At 48.0% G+C, this 25972-nt stretch overlaps 2 protein-coding genes across 15 annotated transcripts in view; one reads left to right on the top strand and one right to left on the bottom strand.

Annotated features, from left to right (window-relative positions):
- The first annotated feature begins 895 nt into the window (after positions 1-895).
- On the top strand, positions 896-25834 carry CDAN1 (codanin 1). Of its 5 annotated transcripts, XR_006060526.2 has the most exons (30): positions 896-1011; positions 1246-1733; positions 1947-2150; positions 2347-2516; positions 2633-2746; positions 2829-2907; positions 3325-3445; positions 3624-3733; positions 4197-4286; positions 5206-5281; positions 5748-5953; positions 6259-6379; positions 6507-6653; positions 6752-6918; positions 7312-7399; positions 7645-7734; positions 7923-7977; positions 8189-8322; positions 8406-8509; positions 8770-8928; positions 9276-9339; positions 9507-9585; positions 9769-9917; positions 11084-11191; positions 11320-11383; positions 11544-11725; positions 11981-12088; positions 12825-13386; positions 14492-14535; positions 16373-25834. XR_006060526.2 is itself a non-coding variant. In XM_027971712.2 (28 exons), exons 1-28 carry the CDS (start codon positions 922-924, stop codon positions 12948-12950), a joined length of 3693 nt encoding a protein of 1230 aa, XP_027827513.1. In that variant the 5' UTR covers positions 896-921; the 3' UTR covers positions 12951-13623. The 5 variants fall into 5 exon arrangements, 4 of the variants coding, with proteins under 4 accessions (XP_027827513.1, XP_042108980.1, XP_060275122.1 ...); XM_027971712.2 differs by lacking the exons at positions 14492-14535; positions 16373-25834 and having other exon boundaries at positions 12825-13623; XM_042253046.1 differs by lacking the exons at positions 2633-2746; positions 14492-14535; positions 16373-25834 and having other exon boundaries at positions 12825-13623.
- The window catches only part of STARD9 (StAR related lipid transfer domain containing 9), a 113805-nt gene continuing 103243 nt past the window's right edge, over positions 15411-25972 (bottom strand). For 7 of the 10 annotated variants that reach the window (XM_042253036.2, XM_042253038.2, XM_042253037.2 and 4 more), the window contains 7 exons: positions 18874-18991; positions 18613-18734; positions 18348-18412; positions 17975-18177; positions 17746-17843; positions 17377-17535; positions 15411-16923 (listed from right to left, as the gene is read on the bottom strand). In XM_042253036.2, the coding sequence (XP_042108970.2) occupies positions 16822-16923; positions 17377-17535; positions 17746-17843; positions 17975-18177; positions 18348-18412; positions 18613-18734; positions 18874-18991 (867 nt within the window). In that variant the 3' untranslated portion in view covers positions 15411-16821. Of the gene's footprint in view, positions 16924-17376; positions 17536-17745; positions 17844-17974; positions 18178-18347; positions 18413-18612; positions 18735-18873; positions 18992-25972 lie in introns of those variants that run through there. The other 3 variants (XM_027971713.3, XM_042253040.2, XR_009601473.1) reach the window with 2 other exon arrangements.

Below are 25972 nucleotides of genomic sequence, written 5' to 3'. Positions count from 1 at the left end.
TTGAACCAAGGGACCTCTCAGGAGGCTTTCACGCGGGCACTGCTTCACCCTTCCTGATTTGGTTTGGCCTGGAATGTTAGTGCTGTTTGTTTTTCTCAGCCCGGTGTCCCTTTCTTGAGTTCCCAGTGAGCAGCAACATCCAAAGAGGTGATTCTCGTATTTTTTGAAATAAGAAAAATTAAGAAATAAGCTACCAGAAACTAATCATGTGTATGCCTATTAACTGCAAAGTAGCTGAACTATTAACCTTGTGTAACGTATAAGGGGTAATAAAGACGGCGATTCTGTGTGCAGGGTGGCCTGGGGCACTTTTAAGGGTTGTGGGCGGAGGATCCTAAAAAGCCCCTCCGTCTTAAAGTCTTAATGATCGATCTTGCTGGAAAACGAGTGGGCAGGGGATTGAAAACTCGGCTTTTGAGAAAGGCAAGGTCAAAATGAAGTTTAGCAAACTTTATCGTAACTTCTTTAGGGTAGTGACGATTGAATCTAGAAAACTTGAAAGAAAAGAATGTGCTTATCGTAGAAGACGTAGGCATCTTCTCCGAAGAATAGTTCACCTTTACGGTCCGGCCGCTCTCCCGGACCCTTGGTCTTCCCCGCCGCGTCCCCGAGTCCCGGCAGGTCACCCTCGGGCCAGGGCAGCCGGGGCCTCGCTTCACCGACAACAGTACACTGCTCTTGGCGGGCCACCGGGCCTCTTGTCAGGAACCACGGACCCAGCCAAGGCCTTGAGCCAAGGCCCAAGTCGAGCCTCAGTGCGGGGAAGCCCCGCCGGCGGCGGCGGCGGCCCCGGCCCCGCCCCTGGCCCTGCCCCCTCCGCCCCGCGGCCCAACGGTCGCCCGGCGGCGCCGGCCCCGCCCTTCCCAGGGCGCCCGTGGCGCGCCGGCGCCTGCGCAGTCGCCTCAGAGCGCCCTGACCGGGATGGCGGCCGTTTTGGAGTCGCTGCTGCGAGAGGAGCTGTCGGTCGCAGTCGCTGTGCGGTGGATCGCGCGCAGCGCCCAGAGTTCGGAGGTAACAGCGCCGACACGCCCCCAGCCTGGCCTGAAGCTGCTTCCCGCGGGAGATACCGCTCCTCCCGTCCCATTCCTCTAGAGTGCCTGGCTGTCAGCCGGGGCCGAGTGCGCTCCAACTAGGGGCCGCTGCCCCGGCCGCCCGCCACCCTCAGCACGCCCTGCGGCCCCGGCTGCTCGCGGCCCCGGGCTGGCAGCTGACTGACTCTCTCTCCCCTCGCCGCTTCTCCCTCAGGATGACCCCAGGGAGGCGGCCGCGCTGAGCTCACTTCGGCCACTGCGGAAGGAATTCGTGCCATTCCTGCTGAACTTCCTGAGGGAACAGAGCAGCCGCGTCCTCCCGCAGGGCCCCCCAACCCCCGCCAAGGCCCCGGGCTCCTCGACAGGCTTGCCAGGGAGATCCGGGGGCCCGCCGCGGGGCGGCCGCGGAGCGCGCAACCAGCTCTTCCCTCCGATCGAGGCTTCGAGCGCCACCGCTGCTGACGCCCCTTCGGCCCGCCGTGGGGGCAGGAGGCGGGGCCCGGGGCCGGCCCGCGAGCGAGGCCGCGGCCCCGGGGGCCTGGAGGAGGGGGTCAGCGGGGAGTGCCTGCCCTGGGCCGGGGGCCGGAGGCCCAGGAGCTCTGGCAGCCCCAGCAGCCCCAGCCTCGCGCGCTCTGATCCGCCAAACCTCAGCAACCTGGAGGAGTTCCCTCCCGTGGGCTCCGTTCCCCCCGGCTCTGCAGGGTGAGAATTAGCCCTCATCTAAAATATGGCTCTGCTAGGGGAGTTAAAAAATTAAGGCTGGGTGCTCTGTAGTAGAGCGTGGTAATAACAAGAAAGTAGGGGGTGAAATATCTACGTGGTGAGGGGCATTTTGCAAGGGGTGCTAGATGTTTTGGTGGAGGGGGAGATGCTTGAAGATGGGAATTAGGAAAACCTATGGCTGCTTTTCAACAGGACCAAGCCTTCCCGCAGGATCAACCCAACTCCAGTGAGCGAAGAGCGATCACTTTCCAAGCCCAAGACTTGCTTCACCTCACCCCCAATCAGCTGTGTTCCCAGTTCCCAACCCTCAGTCCTAGACACTAGCCCTTGGGGCCATGGGATTCCCTCAGGGTGCAGAAGTCTGCAAGAGGAGCGGGAGATGCTCAGGAAGGAGCGGTATGGCTTTGCTGCTCCTGGGGATGTCAGCTTCCTTTGGGGGGTGGGATTTGCAGGGCTTTTCCCTGTGATTAATTTGTCTCCTGGGAACCCTGGGTCTGTTTCCTGGGCTGTGGACAGGTCTCTAAGGAACCTGAGTGTGGCTGTGGAGGGGAAGCCATGCTGACTGCTCATGACGTTTCTCTTTCCCCGGTAGCTCTAAGCAGCTGCAGCAGTCACCTACTCCTGCCTGTCCCACCCTAGAACCAGGATCTCCTCACCCCAGCCGGACAGGACACCTCACAGCTGAACCCGCTGACCCTACCAGAGTATCTTCCCGCCACCGTCTGGAGCTGGTTGCCCTTGTCTACTCTTCATGCATTGCAGGTGAGTGAGAACAGAGCCCTGGAATGAAGACACTTGTAGAACTACAGGGTAAAAGAATTGAACTGAGCCTTTGTTTTGACTGGCGTTCAATACCCTGGAGTTTCCTTTTTAACCAGAGAACCTGGTACCAAACCTCTTCTTGGAGCTTTTCTTCGTCCTTCAGCTCCTTACTGCCCGGAGGATGGTGGCTGCCAAAGACAGTGACCTTGAACCAACTCCGGGAGCTGTAGGTTGGTGAACAAGCCTCTTTTTGAGAAATGATGTCTGGAAATGAAATTGTTTTTAACCAACAGCTTGGTACTGTCCTTCTAGATTCCCTGGAAAGCCCTCTGTTCCAGAGTGTCCATGATTGTGTCTTCTTTGCAGTGCAGGTTTTGGAACATCAATTTCAGTAAGTTTCCCCCGCTGAGGCATTTGAACCTTATTCACATTATTCACTTGATTCTCTGGCTACTTCGGGGGCATGCTTGTGCTTGACACAGATGTAGTGACCCTAGGCCTTTTCCTACATGTAACCCTTCAGTTTCGTGTCAAAGCTATGAATTTAGCCCTTGAAAGAATCAAACTGCCCCCAGTAGTTTTGGTAGCTGACCTTTGGGTTTATTTACTGTTTCTGCTTTGCTATCATTAGCTGCTCCATAGGGTCTCGTTTCCTTTCCCTTTATCGTCTTTAATCCTTGGCGCATGACTTTTCTTTTTTTTATGTACCTGCTCTGTGCTCCAGGTAACACACTGTGCTGTGCAGATGCCAGCTGCCTATTTGCAGTCTGTCCCATTCTCAGTCATGTGTGCTCTTATCCCTGTACAGCGTTCTCTCCCACCTGGACAAAGGGACATTGAAGCTGTTGGCTGAGAATGAGCGATTACTGTGTTTCTCACCGGCTCTGCAAGGTCGCCTCCGAGCTGCCTATGAGGGCAGTGTCGCCAAGGTAGTGACCCCATCTTAGACATCTTCTAGCCTGGATCTGACCCTTCCTAGTCTCATAATCCAGGCGGCCCAGCTCACACCACTGTAGTGTCATGCGGCCTAAAACTCTGGACTAGAATATGGGGATGAAGTTTTCTGAGCGTGAACTCTGCTTTCAGTCCCTAATGTCACTGTTTTAGGTCTCTCTGGCGATGCCACCTTCTGCTCAAGCTGTCTCCTTTCAGCCAGAAACTGACAATCGTGCTAACTTCTCCAGTGACCGAGCCTTTCATACTTTCAAAAAACAGAGGTGATAAGAAAAGGGGACTCTGGGGGAGGGGATGAAGCAGCATTTTCTCCGGGATAGGCAGCCTATGTTGTTTTCATAGAAACTAGATGTTTGGCACTAACGGGTGTAGTTTAGCACCACCAGGCCCTTCCTAGCAAACATCTTAAGGGCCACTTAGCCTCATTCTCTTTCACACCCATGGACTCGCACCTCTGACAGTAGCAGCTTTCTCGCAGTGTAATGACTTTGGCCACAGGGTTCTCAGATGAGAGTGCCAGATTAGCCTTAACTGCCCACAGAAGCAAGTGAAGCATGTGGTGTACTACTGTCGGGTCTGTGGGATTATCACATAGAGAACCTTGGAGAGGATAAGCAATGGAGCTGTGAATGGTCCTGTCTACAGTTCTGAGCTAGAGAAGGCACTCCTGAGAATGAGTTAAGCCAACTGTGCTTCAGTTGATCAGACATCTTATGTGTCTGCCAGGGATGTGTTTTACGAGGTACTTCGAGAGTGGGAAGATCGCCATGAGGAGCCTGGCTGGGATTTTGAGAAGGGCTTGGGCAGCAGGATCAGGTATGTGCTCATACACTGATCACTTTTTCCTGCTTCCAGCAGTGAGCAACTTAGTGGTGTTTGGGTAACTGATTAGAGAAAGGCTTCTCTCCCCACCCCGAACTCCTTCCAGCACAAAGCTGTTTTCTGTCTTCCTTAATCTCTTAGTTACTGCCACCTCTGCCTCTACTCAAAAGGGATTTATTTCTCCAACTCCTTCTACTCAGAAATCATTTATACTTGCTCTGTGATTGCAAATGATTGATAAAGTGGAACACTCTTATTCCAGGTTGCGTGAGTTTTTGCCTGTCACTGGCTTAGACCCTTTCCAACCTCTATTTTCTCCATCATCTAATCTGACAATACAAGATAACTTTGTGTAGCTGGATAACTAGGATACAGAAAGAATATCCTCTTGTCTGGTGATCTCCCATCCACGTTGGTCATGAAGCTTACTGGCAGTCAGTGTAGACTGAAGAGGAGAAGGGTGGTCTCATTTCATGTTTGGTTAAGTGTAAGGTTAAGGGCTTCCCTGGGGGCTCAGATGGTAAAGAACCTGCCTGCAATGCAGGAGACCCAGATTCTGTCTCGGGGTCAGGAAGATCCCCTGGAGAAGGAAATGGCAACCCATTCCAGTATTCTTGCCTGGGAGATCCCAATGGACAGAGGAGCCTGGCAGGCTACAGCTCATGGGGTGGCAAAGAGTCGGACATGACTGAGCGACTGACAGTTTCAGTAAGTGTCTCTCTAGCCTTGAGGGATCTTGGTGCTAAGGAAAGTATCCTTTACCTTTTCCCATATCCTTGTGCCAGCCAGCTCTGGTAGAAGGCTGCTCAAGCCCCTGGTAGAGGGCTGAAAGTCTCAAGGATTGGCTTGTTCTCTCAGATCTTTCTCCCCCTCTTCCTCCCATAACACTCCATCCCTGCCTCTTATTCCTCAGAGCCATGATGGGTCAACTCTCTGCGGCCTGCAGCCACAGCCATTTTGTTCGACTTTTCCAGAAACAACTTCTCCAGGTAATTGCTCCAGCAGGAGATCTGTCTCCAGTGGACAGTATGTATTATAGGTGCCAAGGAATGGCTGGCACTTTGGGACAGGACAGGAGAACAGGCAGGTCCTTGGCTGAAGAGTAAACAAGAGTTCTGCTCTTCCTCTGTGGGCCCCCTCACACACCCAGCTCTCCTGGCCCTCCTTCAGTCCCTCCCTGCTTTCTTGCCCTTGCTTTGTGGTGTGGTAGAAAGAGTGCAAGGTTAGGTCTGGTTTCAAATCCTCGTGACCCTATGCAGATGTTGAATCTTAAAATTTCAGTTTCTTCACCTGTAAAAATAAGAATATAACACAGACCTCAAAAAATACATCTATGGCACACAATATAGGGTGGGCACCCCGTATTGTTCACTGCTTCCTCCTCATTTTCTTCACCCCTTCTTTCCAGAAAAACTCACTGGTTTATCAATTTCTCTCCTCCTCCCCCTGCCCCAGATGTGTCAGAGTCCTGGTGGTGCTGGGGGCACTGTCTTGGGTGAGGCTCCGGATGTGTTAAATATGCTTGGAGCTGACAAGCTGGGGCGGTTGCGGCGCCTACAGGAACGGCTTGTGGCCCCTCAGAGCAGTGGGGGCCCCTGCCCACCCCCTACCTTCCCAGGCTGTCAGGGCTTCTTCAGGGACTTCATCTTGAGTGCCAGCAGGTAAAGGTCCCCTGTCTTGCCGAGAGTGGGGGAAGAGGCCTGAAAAAGAGGTTTGTGTTCCCAGAAGGGCAAGAGTTTGCTCTTCTTGGCCTGGAATGTCAGTGGGTGGGACTGGGGGATGCCCAGCCTCCTTCTAACCCACACTTCCTGCTTCCATTTCCCTTCTCACTCTCTCACCTATGAAGGTAAACTCCTTGTTCCTTGACCTCCTGTGTCTGCCCTACTGAGCCTTTCTGTCTGGAACACCACCTCTATTATCCTTCCTGCACCTCTTCCAGTACCTTTTTTCCCCCTTCCCTTCATAGCTTCCAGTTTAATCAGCATCTCATGGATAGTCTGAGTTTGAAGATCCGAGAACTCAACAGCCTCGCCCTTCCTCAGCCTGAGCCTAGTGATGAGGATGGGGAGTCAGACGTGGACTGGCAGGTTAGAAAGCAGAAGAAAGGAGGCTTTGCTTTAGAGGGGAAAGGATATTTTCAAGAAGTCTGTAACAGATGTGGTTTTGTTCTAGAAGCCTAATGCTTAGGACCTCTTACTTCTTGATGGCCTGCAGGGTGAACGGAGGCAGTTTGCTGTGGTGCTGCTCAGCCTAAGGCTTCTGGCCAAATTCTTGGGCTTTGTCGCTTTCCTGCCATACCGTGGGCCTGAACCACCCCCGACCCGTGAGCTCCAGGACTCCATTCTGTCCCTGAGGAGCCAGGTGAATGGGGGCGCTGGTAAGGAGGGAGCTGGGAGGAGCCGCATGGCAATGGCGTTAGAAGGCTTTCCCCAGCCCCTGACTGACCCTGGCCCTCCCAGGTGCCCCCAGTCCTGGACGTGCGAGCTCTGCTGCAGCAGGGGCTGCGGGCACGCCGAGCAGTGCTCACAGTGCCCTGGCTGGTGGAGTTCCTTTCTCTTGCTGACCACATTGTCCCCATGCTGGACTATTACCGCAGCATCTTCACTCTCCTGCTGCACCTGCATCGGTGAGTCAAGAGAGGGCAAGGCTTGAGAAAAGGGTGCAGGGAGAATGTTGTTGAGACTGCTGCTTTTTGAAGAGGGCCAAGCAGCTTGTGCTTCCTGTGTGCTTCCATAGCTATAGCTGACCCTCAGGGGAAAGGCCAGGCCTTGATCCACAAGGACAGACAGTGGGCAGTTATTTGCACTTTGATTGGCCCTTTTCTGTTCCTACTGTGGCCGAGCTAAGAGTGAGTACAGGTCTGGGAGAGGTGATGAGACATGGCTGCCTACACAACAGCAGTCCCTTTTAGGTCTCCTTTTGAGAATCACCTTCCCAGTGATAGCTTTTTTTTTTTTTTTAACTCCATTCCATTTCTCTCATTGCACAGATTCCACTCACACCCTCATTTACCTTTTAGGAGCTTGGTCTTATCAAAGGAAAGTGAAGGGGAGATGTGTTTCCTGAACAAGCTGTTGCTGCTTGCTGTCCTAGGCTGGCTTTTCCAGGTTGGTGGAATGAGGGTCCAGGTTGGGGAAAGGCGGTATGACTTCTGTGGCTGGAAATGGGCAAAGGGAAAGTGTAGGACTCTGACAGAGAGCGGGACCAGACGCTAAAGGCTCAGAGGAGGAAAGATGGGGTTGCCATAGAGGAAGGTGGCTTTGAACCTGGTTGTCTAAACCCTGGAACCATGAAGTTGGAGGTGTGATGAATCCCTAAAGTGCTGGCTGGCACTCCCCTAATCTTTTGCCAGATTCCCACAGTCCCTGAGGACCTATTCTTTCTGGAAGAGGGTCAGTTGGATGTCTTTGAGGTGGACACAGTAGCCTCAGAGCATGGCTTGGTAAGTATTGGGGTCCAGCCAGAGCCATGGGAACCACAAGAGTAAAGGAGGTAGCCTGCCTGTCAGCGGGCCCAGAAACACAAGCCAGAATAGAGGCTGAAGTCTCACGTAATTCTCTAACCCGACCGCCCCATTTCTGGGAGGAAGGGAAGCTTCCCTTCCGCAAACTGACCTGTTGTCTCCCGCAGGACAGCATGCCTGTGGTGGACCAGCAGCTGCTCTACACTTGCTGCCCTTATATTGGTGAGGATACTCTTCCCCAAGGGTCCTTGGTCCTTGGCCTGCCCCTTCATGAGTACCCAAAATGCATCCCATGGGCCCAGCACCCTCGTACTTTGTTTTGTGCTTAGGCGCTCCCTGATGCCTCGTTCTGTCTATTCCACAAATGCTTAGTCTGGATGCTTGGGAGGGTGGGACAGTTCTGGAACTAAGCACATGGGCTTCTCTGATGCAGGAGAGCTCCGCAAACTGCTCGCTTCATGGGTGTCAGGCAGCAGTGGAAGGAGTGGGGGCCTCGTCAGGAAAATCACCCCCACCACCACCACGGGCCTGGGAGCCCAGCCTCCCCAGACCACACAGGGGCTGCAGGTAAGGGGCAGGGTGGAAGCAAGGGCCACCTCATGGGTAAGGGAAAGGGAGCCCTTGCCTGCACTGCTCCCTCCTCCCCACAGGCACAGCTGGCCCAAGCCTTTTTCCACAACCAGCCGCCCTCCCTGCGCAGGACTGTGGAGTTCGTGGCAGAGAGAATTGGTTCTAACTGTGTCAAGCATATCAAGTGAGTCTGAATTGAGGGGGTTGGGAATGAAGGTGTTGCAGGTCCCAGGCTCATTTCCTTATCCTTTTCCCCCTTTTAACACCTTGTTGCCAAACTGAGGAAAGTCAGCTGAGGGGTGGGGACAGGGGCCCAGTGGGATGGGGAAGGCTGAAATGGCTAACATTCTTTCAAGTTAGTTCTGACCTGGTTTGCTTGAATTTGCAGCCCCTTTCCAATTCAGCCTTTCCAACTACCTCAAAATCTTGCTGTTCCTGCTGCAGGGCCACGCTGGTGGCAGAGCTGGTGCGCCAGGCAGAGTCGCTTCTTCAAGAGCAGCTGGTGACCCAGGGACAGGAAGGAGGCGATCCAGCCCAGCTGTTGGAGATCTTGTGTTCCCAGCTGTGCCCTCACGGGGCCCAGGCGCTGACCCAGGGGCGGGAGTAAGATGCCAGTCTGTTGGGATCCTCTCATCTCCACTCTGCTCTTAGCCTTTCCTTTCCTGTCCTTTTTTTTCTTATATTGTTTATTCCATGTCTTCTCCCACCCTGCTTTTGTCATTCTATTTTTGCCTGCTCTGTAGGCTCTTATCTTGGTTTTTAGAGGTTTAAGGACCCAAGTTTAGAGTCGAATTGGAAAGGCATGTGGTTGGGTGTCCAATCTCCTGGCATCTGGGCCAGAGAGCTGAGCATGCCCTCCCCTGTGGCAGAGCTCTCCCAGCTCAGGGAGTTGGTGCACTCAGGGACCCAGCTGATGTCTCAAGACATCACTGACCTCTGTCTCCTTTCAGGTTCTGCCAAAAGAAGAGCCCAGGTGCCGTGAGGGCACTGCTTCCTGAGGAGACTCCGGCAGCCGTACGTAGGAAGTAGTCCTGGGGTGGTGGGCTGGGCTGGTGGGAGAGCAGTGCTGTGGGGCTGTGTGTGTCAACATGCACATGAGGTGGTGGGCGGGCCAGTCTTGGACTTGGGCATTCACCACTGTCCTAACTTGCCCCTGACTCAAAACTACTTCTGTGTCACAGGTTCTAAGCAGTGCAGAGAACATTGCTGTGAGCCTCGCAACAGAGAAAGCCTGTGCATGGTTGTCAGCCAACATCACAGGTAAGGTCCAGGGAAGGGGAGTAACTGACCAAGTTTTTCGAGTGGACTGGCAGGAAGTTGGAGGCCACTTGGGGGAAGACAGGACTCAGGGCCAGTTGGCAACAGGGAAGGGCAGGGGTTGGCATGGTGAGCCTATGCAGGGCTGCTTTGGTGACTCTTCTCTGTCCTCCCTCTGACTTGCAGCACTGATCAGAAGGGAGGTGAAAGCGGCCGTGAGTCGCACGCTTCGCGCCCAGGGTCCTGAGCCAGCTGCCCGGGGGGAGCGGAGGGGCTGCTCCCGTGCCTGTGAGCACCATGCTCCCCTCCCCTCCCACCTCATCTCCGAGATAAAAGTACACAGCTCCCTACTCCCTTCGGCTCCCCTCCTCCTGCTCCCTGCTCTTTTCCTAGTTGCCCTTCTTTCTTCCTCAGCTCCAGTATTTGTGTAGCAGCTTTCTGTGTTGTCCAGCTAGTTTCCATTTTGTTAACTGAATGGAGTTAGGCAGGGCTAAATGGAATTGAATGGTTTTAGTAATTGCTTTTCTCTGACTTTTGTACTTGAATCACCCAAAAGGGTAAAAGGGAAGAGGGTAGATGTGAAAATTGTTGACTGAGTACATGGTACATAGATGATATCGGGAGTGGAGTAGGGAATGGCTATCTAGTGCAGTAGGAAAGTTCTAAGGAACAGTCATCCCAGTATTGGGACAGTATTTCAGAAACACTCTCCTATGTGGGAGATGATGCTTGTTTGGTTACAGGCAGTAAGAATAATCTATCAGTGCTCTTAATTTGATAAAAAGAATTTATACTGTCTAGAACAGGAATCAGTGAACAATTCGTGGGCCAAATCCAACCTGCTGCTTGTTTTTGTAAATAAAATTTTATTGGCACATGGCCGCTTTCATTCATTTACAAATGGATTGGAGCTGTTTTCATGCTCTGCCGCAGAATTGGAGTGGCTGGGGCAGGGACCTAAACTAGTAACTGGCCCAGATCTGGGGTAGTAGTGTTGTAATAATGATTGAAACTAGGGACAAAAGAGGACTGACTCAAGTTCTAGAGTATATAAGACGGAGAAGGAAACTCTCAGCAGCCGTTAGCTACTGGTTTTCAATACACAGATGATTTCTGTCCTGAGGCCTCGACTCTCCTGAGAAAATGAATGGAGAATCATGAGGGACAGAAAATACCGCATGTACGTGATAGGACATAAATGCTTTCAGAACTGGCTTGGTACGGCATCTCGAGCTCTCTGGCAGCACACTGCCCCTTGGCTTACCTATTCCATCTGTTCCCTCTGTCCACTTGGTTGCTTCTCCCAGCTGTGCTGTCCTGACCTGCCCTGCCCAAGTCCCAAGTCTAAGGGCACCTTGGCCCATCACTTCACCCTAGAGCCCTGTCTTCCTTTCTGCCTCTCTCCACTGGCTGATCCCCATCCCAAGCCACATTCTCTGTGGCCTCCTTGGCCCTGGCCTGGCCTGAAGCCTTACTCTGCGTCCACCCTTCCTCTCTGCAGGACGTGCTCTCCTTGGCTGTGGGGCCCCGGGACCCTGAGGAGGGAGTTGCCCCTGAGTATCTGGAGCAGCTCCTAGGCCAGCTGGGCCAGATGCTGCGGTGCCGCCAGGTGAGACATGACATGATGCCCTTCTTCCGTATCCTTGTCTGGTGCCTGGTAATCAGAGCTGCACTGGCCCAGGGCTGCTGCTTGAATTATGGTGCTAATGTCCAGGGTCTCCTGTTTTTCCCCCCCAGTTCCTGTGCCCACCGGCTGAGCAGCATCTGGCAAAGTGCTCTGTGGAGTTAGCGTCCCTCCTTGGTATGGCTCCTTTTTATCACAGCCCTCTGTTGCCAGATCCCCCAGTTCTCTGGGTTGGGTACAAGCAAGATTAGAAAACAGCTTTTTTCTGCTCTTCTTCCTCCCAGGGACACATGACCCTGCCTCCACTTCTTAAAGCTTGGCTTTTCTCTTTCCACAGTTGCAGATCAAATTCCCATCCTGGGGCCTCCAGCACAGCACCAGCTGGAGAGGGGGCAGGCTCGAAGGCTCCTGCTCATGCTGCTCTCCCTGTGGAAGGATGACTTTCAGGTGCCAGTTCCACTGCAGCTGCTGCTGAGGCCAAGAAACGTGGCGCTTCTGGCAGACACTCGGCCGAGGGAGGTGAGCCAGAGAAGGTGGATGGGGGCTGGCGGGCAGGCTCCTTAGAAGGCTCTGCAGTCATCTTTTACACCCACTGCCCTTAATGTTATTAGCTGCTTTAGTCCCCTTTTCTGGGGCTGTGCTCATTTTCTCCTGTACACTGAGAGAGACTCCTCAGTCTCATCTCCCCTCCTCTCTCAGCAGCTCTGTCCTCTGTATCAGGCTTGCTGTGCAGTCCTCTTAGCCCCCTGAGCTCTTTCTCCATGTGTATTGCAGTGGGACCTGCTGCTCTTCTTGCTCCGGGAGCTGGTAGAGAAAGGTCTAATGAGACGGATGGAGATAGAGGCTTGCCTGGGCAGCCTCCATGAGACCCAGTGGCCAGGGGTAAGAAGTCTTCATATTCTATCTGGAGAGAGAATAGGTGTCATGTCCCTTTTATCCTGAAAGGGGGGCAGGTGATAGGGCCTGGCATCCTGAGAATCTTCCGAAGCTCAGCGAATATTGTGATGTCTTGAGGACCACCCTGAAATGAAATGGCTGCTCTAGGGCACCTCCTTCACATTTAAGTAGCTGTTATATGAATGACTGTGTCCATGGAGGAAGGGAAGATGGCAGATAGTGAGAAAGCATGGCATAGCTCTGGCAAACCTCTCTGATGGTGGGGTTGTTTCTGTCCACACTGCTTGTCTTGCAGGGTCAGGGTTCAATCCAGTGAAACTGTGGAGTCCTAACCACTGGATTGCTAGGGAATTCCCAACTGTGGGTGTTTATAATCAGGATAACCTGGATTTTAGGCTTAGTCAGTCCTTAATGTGATTTAGGGCAAAGTAGTTTCTACATAAAATGGGAATAACTTAGACCTTATGGGGTTTTTCAAGATGAAATAATGTGCATATGAAGTACTCATTAGTGGTTCTGAGCCTCCCAATAGAGGCTCGCCCTGTTGGACTTGAGCATCCTAGAGTACTAACAGGACAAGTCCATTTCCATGTAGAAGGCAGTTGGGAAAAAATAAAATACCTAGGTTGTCTACTCACTGCTTAGCTAGGGCTTCATATTTGGGATTGATTAATTTAGAATTATGTGCCTGCTTTTTCAGTCACCTTTCTGCTTATTCCAGGATTTCTCTGAAGAATTAGCAACACTGTTCAACCTGTTTTTAGCTGAGCCCCATGTGCCAGAACACCAGCTAAGAGCTTGTGAACTGGTACAGCCAAACAGGGGAACTGTGCTGGCCCAGAGCTAGGGCTGGAAAGTGTCCCTACTTTAGGCATCTCACCAGAGCGCTGGAACCCAGCCTGACTGTGCCTCAGGAGGAGGCCCCAGAGCCATCCCAAGTGCCCACTGTGACCCGTGCTGCTGTGGAAGTAGCTCAGTCTGTCATCAGGTTTCCTGCTCACGTGTGAAGCAAGAGTGTGGCTGCCTGGCATCCCACGGACGGCTCACCATCCCAAGTCCAAGAGGAAGAAGAAGGGGTCACTGGATTCAGGATTATGGTGGAAAAACCTAGAGACTCCAGTCCCGGAGAAGAAGAGTTGGCTTTATTACTTGGATACTAAGTGAAATGACCCATGGGGACTTGTTGACACAAGATTCGAGCCCCACTTGCTGCTACCCCAGTATCTCTTAAAGCTTTGTGGTTTGGAAAATCATGACAAAGGCAACTGACTTCTACTTAACTTGTGAGTAAAGTTAAACATGAATCTTGGGAGTCTACATTTTCTTACCACCAGGAGCTGGACTGCCATCTCCTTAAAAATGTACAATAGATGTGGGGCTCGCCCGACAGAAACCTGCCTTTCACCTTGCACCCTGCCTGCCTTCAGTCCCGTGCAGGTAGTAACTTTTGACTCTCGCTCCATCCAGGGGCCAAGCACGGGCAGAACACTAGAGCTTTTTAAAATAAACTGTTTTCTTTACTAAGGGCTTCTTGTCTAGTTATTTTCACCTTATTCATCCCTGTAGAAGGCTGCAAAGTCTCAGGTGGGCTTGGAGGTGGGTATTGACAGGGTAGAGCTGTCCTAGTAGCTTGGCCACTCAGCAGACACTAAATGTTCCCGTATGTGAGACCTGCAAGCCAGAGAGCCTGGGGCCCTTACTAATTCACTGCCAACAGTATTGACTTCTGTGCAGCTCCCTTTAAAGGTTTAAGATGTGTGAAATTTCTACTCACCAGCCCTTAGGATGCTTGTTTTTGTGGGGCGGTGGGAGTTGGGGATGTTTGAGTTGACTCAGAATGGAAGCATTCTAAATGTCTATAAATGGTGCACTGATTCTAAGAAAGCACTACTTTGATAACGTGCGTTAAATTCATTCCTGTAAAATTCATGGTTTTTCTACTTTGGCAGTGTGTGCAGAGAGATTCAGTCTCTGCCAGGGAAAGAAGGGTACTCAGTGAACCCTCTTGAAGTGACACAAAATCTGTGCATGTGTGTGTATTTCTTAGGAAAAGTTCTTAGCTGTCAAAGAGGTCTCCAACCCAAGGAAGCTACCTAGGTAAGAGGCTCTGGGCCTAAAGAGGTCTGCTGTGTGCCATTACAGTAGGTCCTGTCAGCACAGAAGGGTAAAAATGGGAATGTCTCCCATACCACTCTAGTCACACTTCTGCCTAGTCAGGCTGTGACCCGCCCTTCCCCTCAGCTCATCCGAGTCCATAAGTTTTTGCATCTGAACCTTTTTTCTTCATCTGTCCTTTGAATCTAACATACTATAGGAAATTCTGAAAGTTCTGAATTCTTGGGAACCAAAAAAGTTTTAAGAAATGTCTTATCTTTCTGCACCCATCAGGTATGGCTCAACGAAAGCACTGCTCCAGGAAGCTGAGTCCCAAGGTAAGCAGCTACTTCAGACACTCAGCTCCGTATGAGGTGAGATAGACAAGCAAGCAGGGAGGAAAAGCCTGGAGCACTGGAAGATGCTGAGTTAAAGGCTACTCAGCTAAACAGCAACAGGCCCAATTCAGGAAACAATGCTGGTCTGTGTGAACCTTAAAGGCTTACTTTAGGTAGGCAATAAGAAAGGAATTAAGAGACAGGCAGCCAATGAACTAGTGAACTCATTGGTATTTAGATTCTTTTCCATATGCCTGCTTTCTACTAGTTATCTAAAACAGTGGTTTTCAAAGCGTGGTCTCCAGACCAGCAGCCTCACAATCACCTGAGACTTCCTAGAAATACAAATATGTAGGCCCCTCCAGGCCTTTAAATCAGAAACTTGAGTGGGGGCCAGCCTGGGGTGTCACAAATCCTTTCCATGATTCTAATGCACAATGATGTCTGAGAACCAGATATCTTAACACCAGCATCAGCTAATGTTCTTGGATTTACTGACTCACATGCTTGGCTGTGGCTTCTCTAGTTCAGGGGATATGGTCTCCTCGGGGCTGCCTGCCCACATGTACCACTGGCTCTGTCTCAGAAGCTCCAGTGGTACATACCTGCTAAAGAGCTTCCTTCCAGGGCTCTGTGGTTACCACTGGGTGTGCCAGTGACTGTTCTGGAATCGTCCCTCTTGTTCATACCTGGACTACAGCTGGCAATAGCTGGGAAACTAATCTGGTTGCTCTTTATATGCAAAGCAGTGCTGAGCTCATAGGAAACTATTTATGTATAAACTATATAGCTTGAAACTGGGCCATGAACAGTTACTGCCATCATAATCGACGCTGAATTCTGAGCTCAAATGACACACTTAGGCTATCTCAGGGTAGTCTTCACTGAATAAATGTACACACTGGACTTTTAATTTGCAAGTGTTCTGAACTTTTCAATCAGTGGTCTTAATCATATGAAAAGATATGGGAGTACATAAATAGGCTGTTAAATATATCAAATGTTACCAAAATATTAACCAGAAAAATAAGTTTAAAAGCAATTAAAACCTTCAATAATATATAAATAACTTAATTTGAGGTAAGAGGGGAAAAAAATCCTGCAAATACTTTCAGAAAAATAAATCTCTGCTGGACTATGCAGAAATTTACCTTTTTACCACATCATCTCAATCCCCATGTGGTCACCCTCTTCTACCAAAGATTCTGGTCACCAGAACTGAAGCCAAGAACCTCTCCCACCCCTACCACTTTCAAGTAACCATACAGAATAAAAGCTCAGGTTCAGTCAGAAAACTGAACCCAGTCTCCATCCCACCCTAGAACAGAAGGGGCTACAGCAGTGTGTGGAATGCTCAAGAGCCTGAGGGCTGGAACCAAGCCTTTGAGTGAGGTAAAGAATGGAACTGAGCTTCCTCCTAACAAATCACTTACCTCCTCGAGGAAATCCATTATCATCCGTCTTCAAAAGACAGTTTTTCATCTCTGAAATGAGAGATGCCGAAGCCCCATCCCCAGTCTTCCTCAAGGGTCTGGGGCCCCACTCTGACCCCAAATCTATCCAGCCAACTTCTACAGTGGTTTTTCTCATTTTGCTGAGCTCTGGAGTGGCGGCTCCATAACACAGCACTGGTCAGTACTCCTAACGGGCCAAGACCCAAACGAACGTCCTCTCCTGTGAGGGAAAGGAAGGGGGTGGGGGCAAGGCAAAAATTAATAATAAAGCAATTTGTAAAGATTCAAGGAGGAGAAACAATTCTACATCATTGTTCTGGTTTGTGTAGATGTTTTTTTAAACCATTTTCTGTTTTGGTATTTCCTAACACTCCATCCCACAGTGGAGCTGAATGCTGGAGGCAGATTCTGAGTGCTGGCCGACGGCAGCTTGCTTCTCCACCAGCCCAAGGGCTGCACCAAACTCAGTAAGCACCATGTCAGAGCATTGCCATTTCCCAGCTCTACTGGCTGTACCCAGTCCTGATCCTTAAGTAGCCTATATGCCATAGGGTCCCAGAGACAGGAAAAAAGGTGAGAAATCCAAAAAGGTGAGTTGAGCTTCATTCACGCTGGACGGCCAGAGCCAGAAACTCAAGTGCCCTTGCTCTGCAGAGATGCCAGCTGTGACCAAGTGCCGACCAGGTTTCACTGGAACTTCGGGGCGGAATGCCGTCTGCTCAGTCGGCCACAGCAGGTAGCCTTGGCTCTTCTTGCATCAGGATACAGAGAGTAACAAGAACTGCCCCAACATCTCTGGGGCATCCTGGAGTGCCATCTTGACTGTGAGATGCTAACTACCAAGGAAGGAAGCAAGTCTGGCTATAACCAGTGGCTGCTGTTTGATGAAGGAGCTTAGAAGTTGAGGGGGGAATCCTGGAGCACCAAGTTCTACCTGAAATAAACCAGAGGGAAGAGTCAAAGATGCACACTGGGGCATGCTTCGGCTATAAGTAGCTGCGGTGATGGGACAAACTCTGAACTGAACTGTGCACAGTCCTGTACACTGCTGTTCAGATCTAGACAAAAGCTTCACTTTCCAATGCCAAGTTAGGGAGAGGCTGCTGCTCTGCCTCATAATAACTCATCTATCTCCTGAGGACCCTGGGAACAGCCAGAGGATGAAGGCCACCAGACTCTGAAAATAGCTTTCAAGAAGGTTGGTCAGCTGTGCCTCATTCCTTCCTCTGATTCGCCACTGATTTGTGACCCAAGAAACCCTAAAACCTCCAGCTTGAGGCCACAGGTCCTGGGTCCTAAAGGATGTTGAACAGCTTTACAGTAAGCTCCCATGAGGCTGGGGTCAAATCAAGGCATGCTGTGAGACCAGCTGCAGGAGGTGGATCACCTGGGCTAAGTAGATGACTCTGGTGATCTCCTTCCCTTCCACAGTGAGGGGCTGCAGGATCCAGGCGCTGGGCAGGATCTCCCCTCGGACCATCTCCCTGCTGGGTCTCGGCATGGATGCATCATACACAGACTGAGCTGCCATGACAGACAGTTGCCCCTGGAAACACAGCAGTGTGAGTTCAGCCTATGTAATGTGGCTCCACCAGGGACAGGCTCCAGTGCAGGCAGTACCGTGGAACGCAACCTTCAAGGCCCTCCCCACACACACACCATGTCCAATTTGCCCTCCTCCCCCCCGCAGAGGACGGGATGCCCACAGAGATTGCTTTTCACAACACTCCAGCCCAAGTTCCTCCCACATCTTTACCACCAGCAAGGCAGGCACCTCTCTGGCTTCCACGCAGACACAACAGAAATCCCGTGGCTGCTTCAGTGCACACACGGTGGTATTGCACACCAGATACACTGGAGGGGCAGGGATGCAGAAAGTTAGAAGGTGCCCTGTGACACCCCATCATTCTACAGCCTGACACCCCACTAGACCAAGCCTGAGTACCCAGCCTCCCAAGAGAGCTGCCTCTGTTCCCTGGGCTCACCCAGGTTGATGCTGTTGGTCACCCGCTGGTGCAGCCTCGCTGTCTGGATGGGCTTATGGTACAGGGGCCACAAGGTGGGGTCACTCACAGCTGCCCACACATGAGACAGTGGCTGGGACACCACGCCAGCCCCCAGGAAGCCATGCCGGGTAGAAGAGAACATCTTGTAGTACAGCTGCACCTCCTGCTCCTCGCCCTGATGGCTGAGGGGAACACCAAGGGTGGGGAAGAAGAGGATGGGGTAAAAACTGGGCTCTAGGGTCACAAAAGAAGAGTTCAGGTGAGGGACTCAAGGAAGCCAGGGTGGAGAAGGCAAAGGAGGAGACAAGGCCGGCGGGGCTGCAACAATAAGACACTGTGCAAAGCAACTTACTTCCAGCCGGCTGCTGCCCGGCAGCTGAAGAGGTTGTTCAGGTTATCTGAGCAAGCAGCCATTACCTGGGGACACAGTGACGACACCCAGATTAGTAGGCACAGTTGGTACAAAGCAGGCCCTTGGATGAGTCCCTCAAGCCAGCGTTTCCTGAATTGCCCCTTTTGTAAAGAGAGAGAGCTGCTAAAGAAGCCCTCGTCTGCCCTGTTCCTCCCCTCTCCCTCCTCCCTCCCCACCAAGCAGAGTCTGCTGCCGGAAACCTCACATCAGCCATACAGAGGTCCACGATGTGCTTGGCCAAATCCTTGTATGAGGAGGAGAAGGAGGTCCCTAGGCTGGACAGGCTGGACGGGGAACAGCAGCAACTGCCCAAGGCGGCTCTGCGGCCTACAATGAATAGGTGGAGGCTCCTGAGCATCAGGGCCTTGGGGCAACACCGGCATCCTGAGGGACAACGAGCCCCCAGGATCTAGCAGATCTCAGCCCTGAAGCCCCCCCACAAGGAGGTACCTGCCCCACCACTCACTGTAGGCTAAGCATTTCCAGGCAGAGCTGGCCAGATTCAGCTGATTGTTCCTCACTGAAGAGCGGCCCCGCACTTCCCCTATCCAGGAGTCTCTGGAATCAGGCAAGTTTGTGTCACCCTGCAGAAGAGAAGATGCTCAGGACCAGAGCCAAGGGAGAGAGAGAACAGAGCACCAGAAAGCCAGTGCAGAATCATCTCTGCCTCTGAACTGCACAGTCTTCAACATAAAGGCTCCAGTGAAAAGGTCATCCCCACTGGGATTACAGGAAGCTGGATGCCCCCAAGAAGGCAAGAGCAATAGAAACCAGTCCCTGGAGGGTTCCCTTGCCCTTCAAGTCACAAGTTCAAGGTTTCTTGTAAAAGAGTTCCAACAGGGATCAGTATAAACTGGGGCCTGAGAGGTACCAGGGGTCATTGGGTGGGGGGACCCTCTGCCCACTGAAGGAACTGGAATGAGGCCATGGCTGGAGCTGTGTTTAGTGTGAGCAGCAAACAAAGCCCAACTGGGAGGTGGGATGGGGAGGGAAAGTGATGGGCTGTGAAAATCTTGACTTTTGGCCCCAGCCCCACGTCCAATGGCTAAGCCCAAGGTTGTAATGTGGAACCAGTTCCAGTCCAGTCACTAAATTGTGTCTTACTCTTTGCAGCCCCATGGACTGCAGCACACCTTGCTTCCCTGTCCTTCACCATCTCTCAGAGTTTGTTCAAACTCATGTCCATTGAGTCGGTGATGCCATCCAATCATCTCATCCTCTGTCGTCTTCTTTCTCCTCCTGCCTTCAATCTTTACCATCATCAGAAAATTTCGAGCCAGACCCCACCTTTACTGCAAGCAGCTCCTCAATGACACGACCCTCGACTTCTGCTGGATCTAACAGGCACTTACCATCCTACCTCTATCATCAGTTCTAACTTTGTGCTGCTTTACACACAAGAAGACGTAAACAGAGGTACTCTGTCTCCATCTTCACCCTGATGCTGGGAAAGGTTGAAGGTGGGAGGAGAAGGGGACAACAGAGGATGAGATGGTTGGATGATATTACTGATTCAATGGACATGAGTTTGAGTAAGCTCTGGGAGTTGGTGATGGACAGGGAAGCCTGGCGTGCTGCAGTCCATGGGGTCAGCCAAGAGTTAAGACATGACTGAGCAACTGAACTGACTGACTTTTACATAGTATTACAAATGTGCACTGACCACATCTTGTATATCCATTCTCTCACTGATGCATTCTCTCAGTTCAGTTCAGTCGCTCAGACATGTCTGACTCTTTGCGACCCCATGAATCGCAGCACGCCAGGCCTCCCTGTCCATCACCAACTCCCGGAGTTCACTCAGACTCACATCCATCGCTACTGGGTTCCAACTCATTATCACTTCAAATAAGGCTTTAGGAAATAATTTCATACATGTTCCCTCAAAATCTCTGCAAGCACTGCTGGGTCATAAGACTTTATAAGGTTCCTATGTCCCCAAGACCTGGCATCATATTACTTTAAGCTGACAATTCAATAGGATTAAACATTTCCATTACCTTTGTAACTATTCCTAAACATTGAAAAAGAAAATTTCAACCTTTTTTTTCCTATGAAAAGTATAACATTGATACCAAAATCTGAAATATATTGTAAAAACAAAAACTACAGGAAAAAAATTCATAAATACTGACACAAAATCCTGAATACAATATTAGCAAACAGACTCTGAATGTACATTAAAAGAAGATATCCTAAGTATATAAAGTATTATAAGAATGTATGAATTAATTATTAGCCCCCAGGTCAATTAAACACTCATCTCTAGAGAGTCTGAAATAACCTTCTGGATAAAAATACTCTATAAAATAGTAATACATAAATGCCTCCTTAGTATTGCAAAATACATCTGTTTCAGCTCAAATGTTAGCATTCAACTTAAATGAAGGAAATTGCTGAAGCATTCCCACTAAAGCCTGAAATAAGAGATGAGGATGTTTACTGTCATCACTATTATTTTATTTATGCTGGGACATTAGGTTCATTCAATTAGGAAAGAAGAAAATAGTGGTTCAAAAATTAGAAAAAAAATGGACAAATGATCACTATTTGCAGAGGATGTGGCTGTATATCTTAAAAAAAAAAATCAAGGGCACGGCTTCACAATATGGTAAGCACTAACCACGTATGTTTACTGACCATGTGAAATGTGGCTAGTGTGACTTAACTGAAATTTTAACATAATTAAATTAAGCTACCTGTGTTAGTGACTACTGTATAAATGTGGATCTAGAGAATCAGTCAAAAAACAGTATGGGCACAAAATTAATACACAGCATTCAACTTAACTTTCATAAACACAAGAAAACAACCAGACAGAAGACATACAGGAAGAGAAAACCTATTTATAACAGAAATAAAAAAGATAAAGCAAGAAGAAATCTGATATGTAATTTTAGAGACACATGAAGGGAAAGTTTTAAATCATACAAAGGACTGAACCTTCTATATTCTTGTTAGGAAATTACACAGGATAAGATGTGATTTCTCTATAAGTTGATTTATAAATCTAATATGGTCCCATTTAAAATACTAAGAAGTTTTTATAATTGTGCTAAACAAGCTAATCTAACTTTCATGTAAAAAACAAACAAGAAGGAATATACTACAGAGCTTCAGAGTTGGTGAACATGTGATTTGGGGAGGGTGGTGTTTGTGATTTGAAATTACATAATAGAGCAGCACAGGGATACGCTGGTGGTAGGAGGGAGAATTTAAATTTTACTCTATTCAACAATCATTATGGGGAGAAGACAAAATGGTGGAGCAGAAGGACTTAACCTTACCTCCTCTCTGAAAACACCAGAATCACAACTGCTGAATAATCATCAATAAAAGGCTGACATATAAGACCAGATGAACTTAATTTATAGACCATTTCATCCAAAGGCAGCAGAATACACATTCTTCTCAAATGTACATAGAACCTGCTCCAGGGCCACAAAGCAAACCTTTGCAAGTTTAAGAAAACTGAAATCATATCAAGCATCTTTTTTGACCATAATACTGAGATTAGAAATCAACTACAAGAAAAAAATAAACTGTAAAAAACACAAACACATAGAGGCTAAACAGTGTTATTCAGTGACCAATGGATTCCTGATGAAATTAAAGAGGAAATAAAAAAATACCTAGAGACAAATGAAAATGATCCAAAACCTTTGGGATGCAGAAAAAGCAGTTCTAAGAGGGAAGTTTATAGCAATAAAATCTCACCTTAGGAAATGAAAAATCTCAACAACCTTATCTTACACCTAAAGCAACTAGAGAAAGAACAACAAACAAAACCTAAAGTTAGTAGAAGGAAAGAAATCACAAAGATCAGAGCAGAAATAAAGAAAACAATAGAAAAGATCAGTGAAACTAAATGCTGGTTCTTTGAAAAAGGGAAAGAAAAATGACAAACTTTTAGCCAAACAAGAAAAAAAATCAATAAAGTTAGAAATGAAAAAGAAGTTATAATTATAGAAATAGAAAGGATCATAAGAGACTACTACAAGCAACTATATGCCAATAATATAGACAAATTCTTAGAATGGAACAATCTTCCAAGACTGAACTAGGAAGAAACAGAAAATATGAGCCAGACCAATCACAAGTACTGAAATTGAAACTGTGACTTAAAAACTCCCAACAAACAAAAGTCCAGGAGCAGATGGCTTCACAGGCAAACTCTATCAAACATCTAGATAAGACTTAACATCTATCATTCTAAGCTATTTTTTCAGAGGAAGGAACACTCCCAACCTCATTCTATGAGGCCACCATCACCCTGATAAACAAAACCAAAGACATCACAAAAATAGAAAATTACAAGCCAGTAACACTGATAAACACAGATGCAAAAATCCTCAACAAATACTAGCAAAACTAATCTAACAATAGGATCATTAAAGGATCATACACCATGATCAAGTAGAATTTATCCCAGGGATGCAAAGATTTTTCAATATCCAGAAACAATCAGTGTGATACACCACATTAATCACTTGAAGAATACAAACCATATGATCATCTCAACAGGTACAGAAAAAGCTTTTGACAAAATTCAACACCCATTTGTGATTTAAAAAAAAAAAAAAAACACCTCTCCAGAAAGTGGGCATAGAGGGAACCTATCATAACATAATAAAGACCATACAGGATAAACCTACAGCTAACATCATATTCAATGATGAAAAGTTGAAAGCATTTCCTCTAAGACCAGGAACAAGATAAGGATGTGCCCTCTTACCACTTTTATTTAACATAATTTTAGAAGCCCTAGCAATGGCAATCAGAGAAGGAAAAGAAATAAAAGGAGTTGGAAAAATTGAAAAAGAAGTAAAAGAAAAATTGGGAAAGAAGTAAAACTGTCACTGTTTGAAGATGACATGATACTTACTATACATAGAAAATACTAAAAGTTGCTACCAGAAAGCTATTACAGCTAAATGAATTTGGTAAGGTTGCAGGATATAAAATTAAAATGCAGAAATCTCTTGCATTTCTACACACTAACAATGGAAAACAGATACAAAAATTAAGGAAACAGTTCCATTTACTATCACAGCAAAAAGAAAAAAAATAGCTAGGAATATACCTACTTAAGGAGGCAAAAGACCTATACTCTGAAAACTATAAGGTGCTGATGAAAGAAACTGAAGAAGATACAAACAGATGAAAAGATATACCATGTTATTCGATTGGAAGAATCAGTACTGTCAAAATGACCATACTAACTAAGGCAATCTACAGATTCAGTGCAATCCCTATCAAATTATCAATGGCATTTTTTACAGAACTAGAACAAGAAATTTTAAAATTTGTATGGAAACACAAAAGACCCTGAATAGCCAAAACAATCCTGAAAAGGAAAAATGGAGCAGGAGGAATCAGACTCCCTGACTTCAAATTATACTAAAGCTACAGTAATCAAACTGTATGGTACTAGCACAAAGATTTATAGATCCATGGGACCGGACAGAAAGCCCACACACTTATGGTCAATGAATCTATGACAAAGGAGGCAAGAGTATAAACTAGAGAAAAAATAAATTCTTCAATAACTGGTGCTGGGAAAACTGGACAGCTACAGGTAAAAGAATGTAATTAGAACACTCTCTAACACCATACACAAAAATAAGTAAAAATGGATTAAAGACCTAAATTTAAGGCTAGATACTAAAAAACTCTTAGAGGAAAACATAGGCAGAATACTCTGACATAAATGACAGCAATATCTTTTTGAATACACCTCCTAGAGTAATGAAAATAAAAATAAACAAATAACTAATTAAACTTAAAAATCTTTGGTACAGCAAAGGAAACCATAAACAAAATGTAAAGACAACCTACAGAATGGGAGAAAATATTTGTAAACAAAGTGACCTGGGATTAATCTCCAAAATATATAAACAGCCCATGCAGATCAATATAAAAAAAAAATCAAAAAATGGGCAGAAGACCTAAACAGACATTTCTCCAAAGAAGATAAACAGATGGTCAGAAACACATGGAAAGATGCTCAACATCACTAATTATTGAATCAACTGAAACTACAATGTGATATCACCTCACACCAATCAGAATGGCCATCATCAAAAAGCGTATAAACCACTAAATGCTGGAGAGAGTGTGGAGAAAAGGGAACCCTCCCTGTTGATGGGAATATAAATTGGTACAATCACTATGGAGAACAGTTGGAGATTCTTTAAAAAGCTAAACATAGAATTATCATATGATCTAGCAATTCTACTCCTGGGCATATATCTGGAGGAAATCATAATTCAAAAACATACACACACCCCAGTGTTCACTGCAGCACTGTTTACAATAACCAAGACATAGAAGCAACCTAAATGTCCAACAACTCATGAATGGACAAAGAAGATGTGGTTCATATATACAATGGAATATTCCTCAGCCATAAAAAAGAAGGAAATGGAGCCATTTGCAGCAACATGGATGGACCTAGAGATCACCATACTAAGTGAAGTCAGAGAAGAGACAAATATCGTATGGTATCACTTATATGTGGAATCTAAAAAGATAGTACAAATGAACTTATTTACAAAACAGAAACAAAACAACATGCAATAAAAGAGAAAGGCACTATTCAGCTGTTTAAAAAAGCACCAGATTTACTGATATGAAAAAATATCTTAAAAATATTTTTAAGGAAAAAGCGCAGAGAAAATGGGTACAGTATGCTTCCATTCATGAACTTTACAAAAAGACATATTTTTTAAAGATATACATATCCTAACAGATGCACAGGATATCTCTGGAAATATGCAGCAAACTGGGATGGACGAATGCTCCTGGGGAGGCAGAAAGGAGACTGAAAGATGCACTTGGCGTTCTGCACCTTTGTTACTATTTGAGTACTTTTTTTTTTACTATGTGAAGTTTTGCCTATAAAAGGCATAAAAGTTTTGCTTTCAGATTTTATATCCCCAGCCAGATTTCACCTCTGAGCTCCAGATCGGGATCCCAGCTGCCTGATTTTCAACTACTCCCCTGCATTTCTCACAAGTCAACACAGTCAATACAAAACTAGATGGTGATCTTCCCCTCTAAACCTGTCCCTCCCAAGGCTCCTCGTCACTTGGACATCACGAGCCCTTTGAGCCCAAAGTGTGTGTGGTTCTGACTCCTCCCACTCCCTGGCTCCAACTTCCAATCCACCCTGGTGCCTGTGGATTCTCTAGTTAACATATGCACTTCGACTACTCCACTTGGACAGTGCCCTGAACCAAGCAACTGTCATCTCTCAGCTTTGTCTGTCACAGTCATGAGTGGGTCTACCGGGGCTGTTCTTGCCTCTTCTCTGGCACGTTTGTCATTCTCCCCACTAAAAAAATTCATCAGCAGCTTCGGGAAATAGCATAATCATATGGATTAGAAAGCAGCCAGAATTTTCAATAGAGTCTACATGACCTTGCCTTTTCTAGTCTTTTCTTGTGTGATTCTTCCATCTCACTCTTTACATTCCAGCCACACTAACCTTCTTGTGAATTCAGTTCAGTTCAGTAGCTCAGTCGTGTCTGACTCTTTGCGACCCCATGAATCGCAGCACGCCA

This window comes from Ovis aries, chromosome 7 (assembly GCF_016772045.2).
Source record: "Ovis aries strain OAR_USU_Benz2616 breed Rambouillet chromosome 7, ARS-UI_Ramb_v3.0, whole genome shotgun sequence".
Classification (NCBI taxonomy): Eukaryota; Metazoa; Chordata; class Mammalia; order Artiodactyla; family Bovidae; genus Ovis; species Ovis aries.
The sequence above is the reverse complement of the archived record's forward strand: the minus strand, read 5'-3'. Positions and strand labels throughout refer to the sequence as shown.

Coding starts and splice junctions, on each gene's coding strand:
- CDAN1 (XM_027971712.2), top strand. CDS start 922: ATGGCGGCCGTTTTGGAGTCGCTGCTGCGAGAGGAGCTGTCGGTCGCA. Junction 3,446..3,623: donor ATGAGGGCAGTGTCGCCAAG/GTAGTGACCCCA, acceptor TCACTGTTTTAG/GTCTCTCTGGCGATGCCACC. Junction 9,340..9,506: donor CTGAGGAGACTCCGGCAGCC/GTACGTAGGAAG, acceptor TCTGTGTCACAG/GTTCTAAGCAGTGCAGAGAA.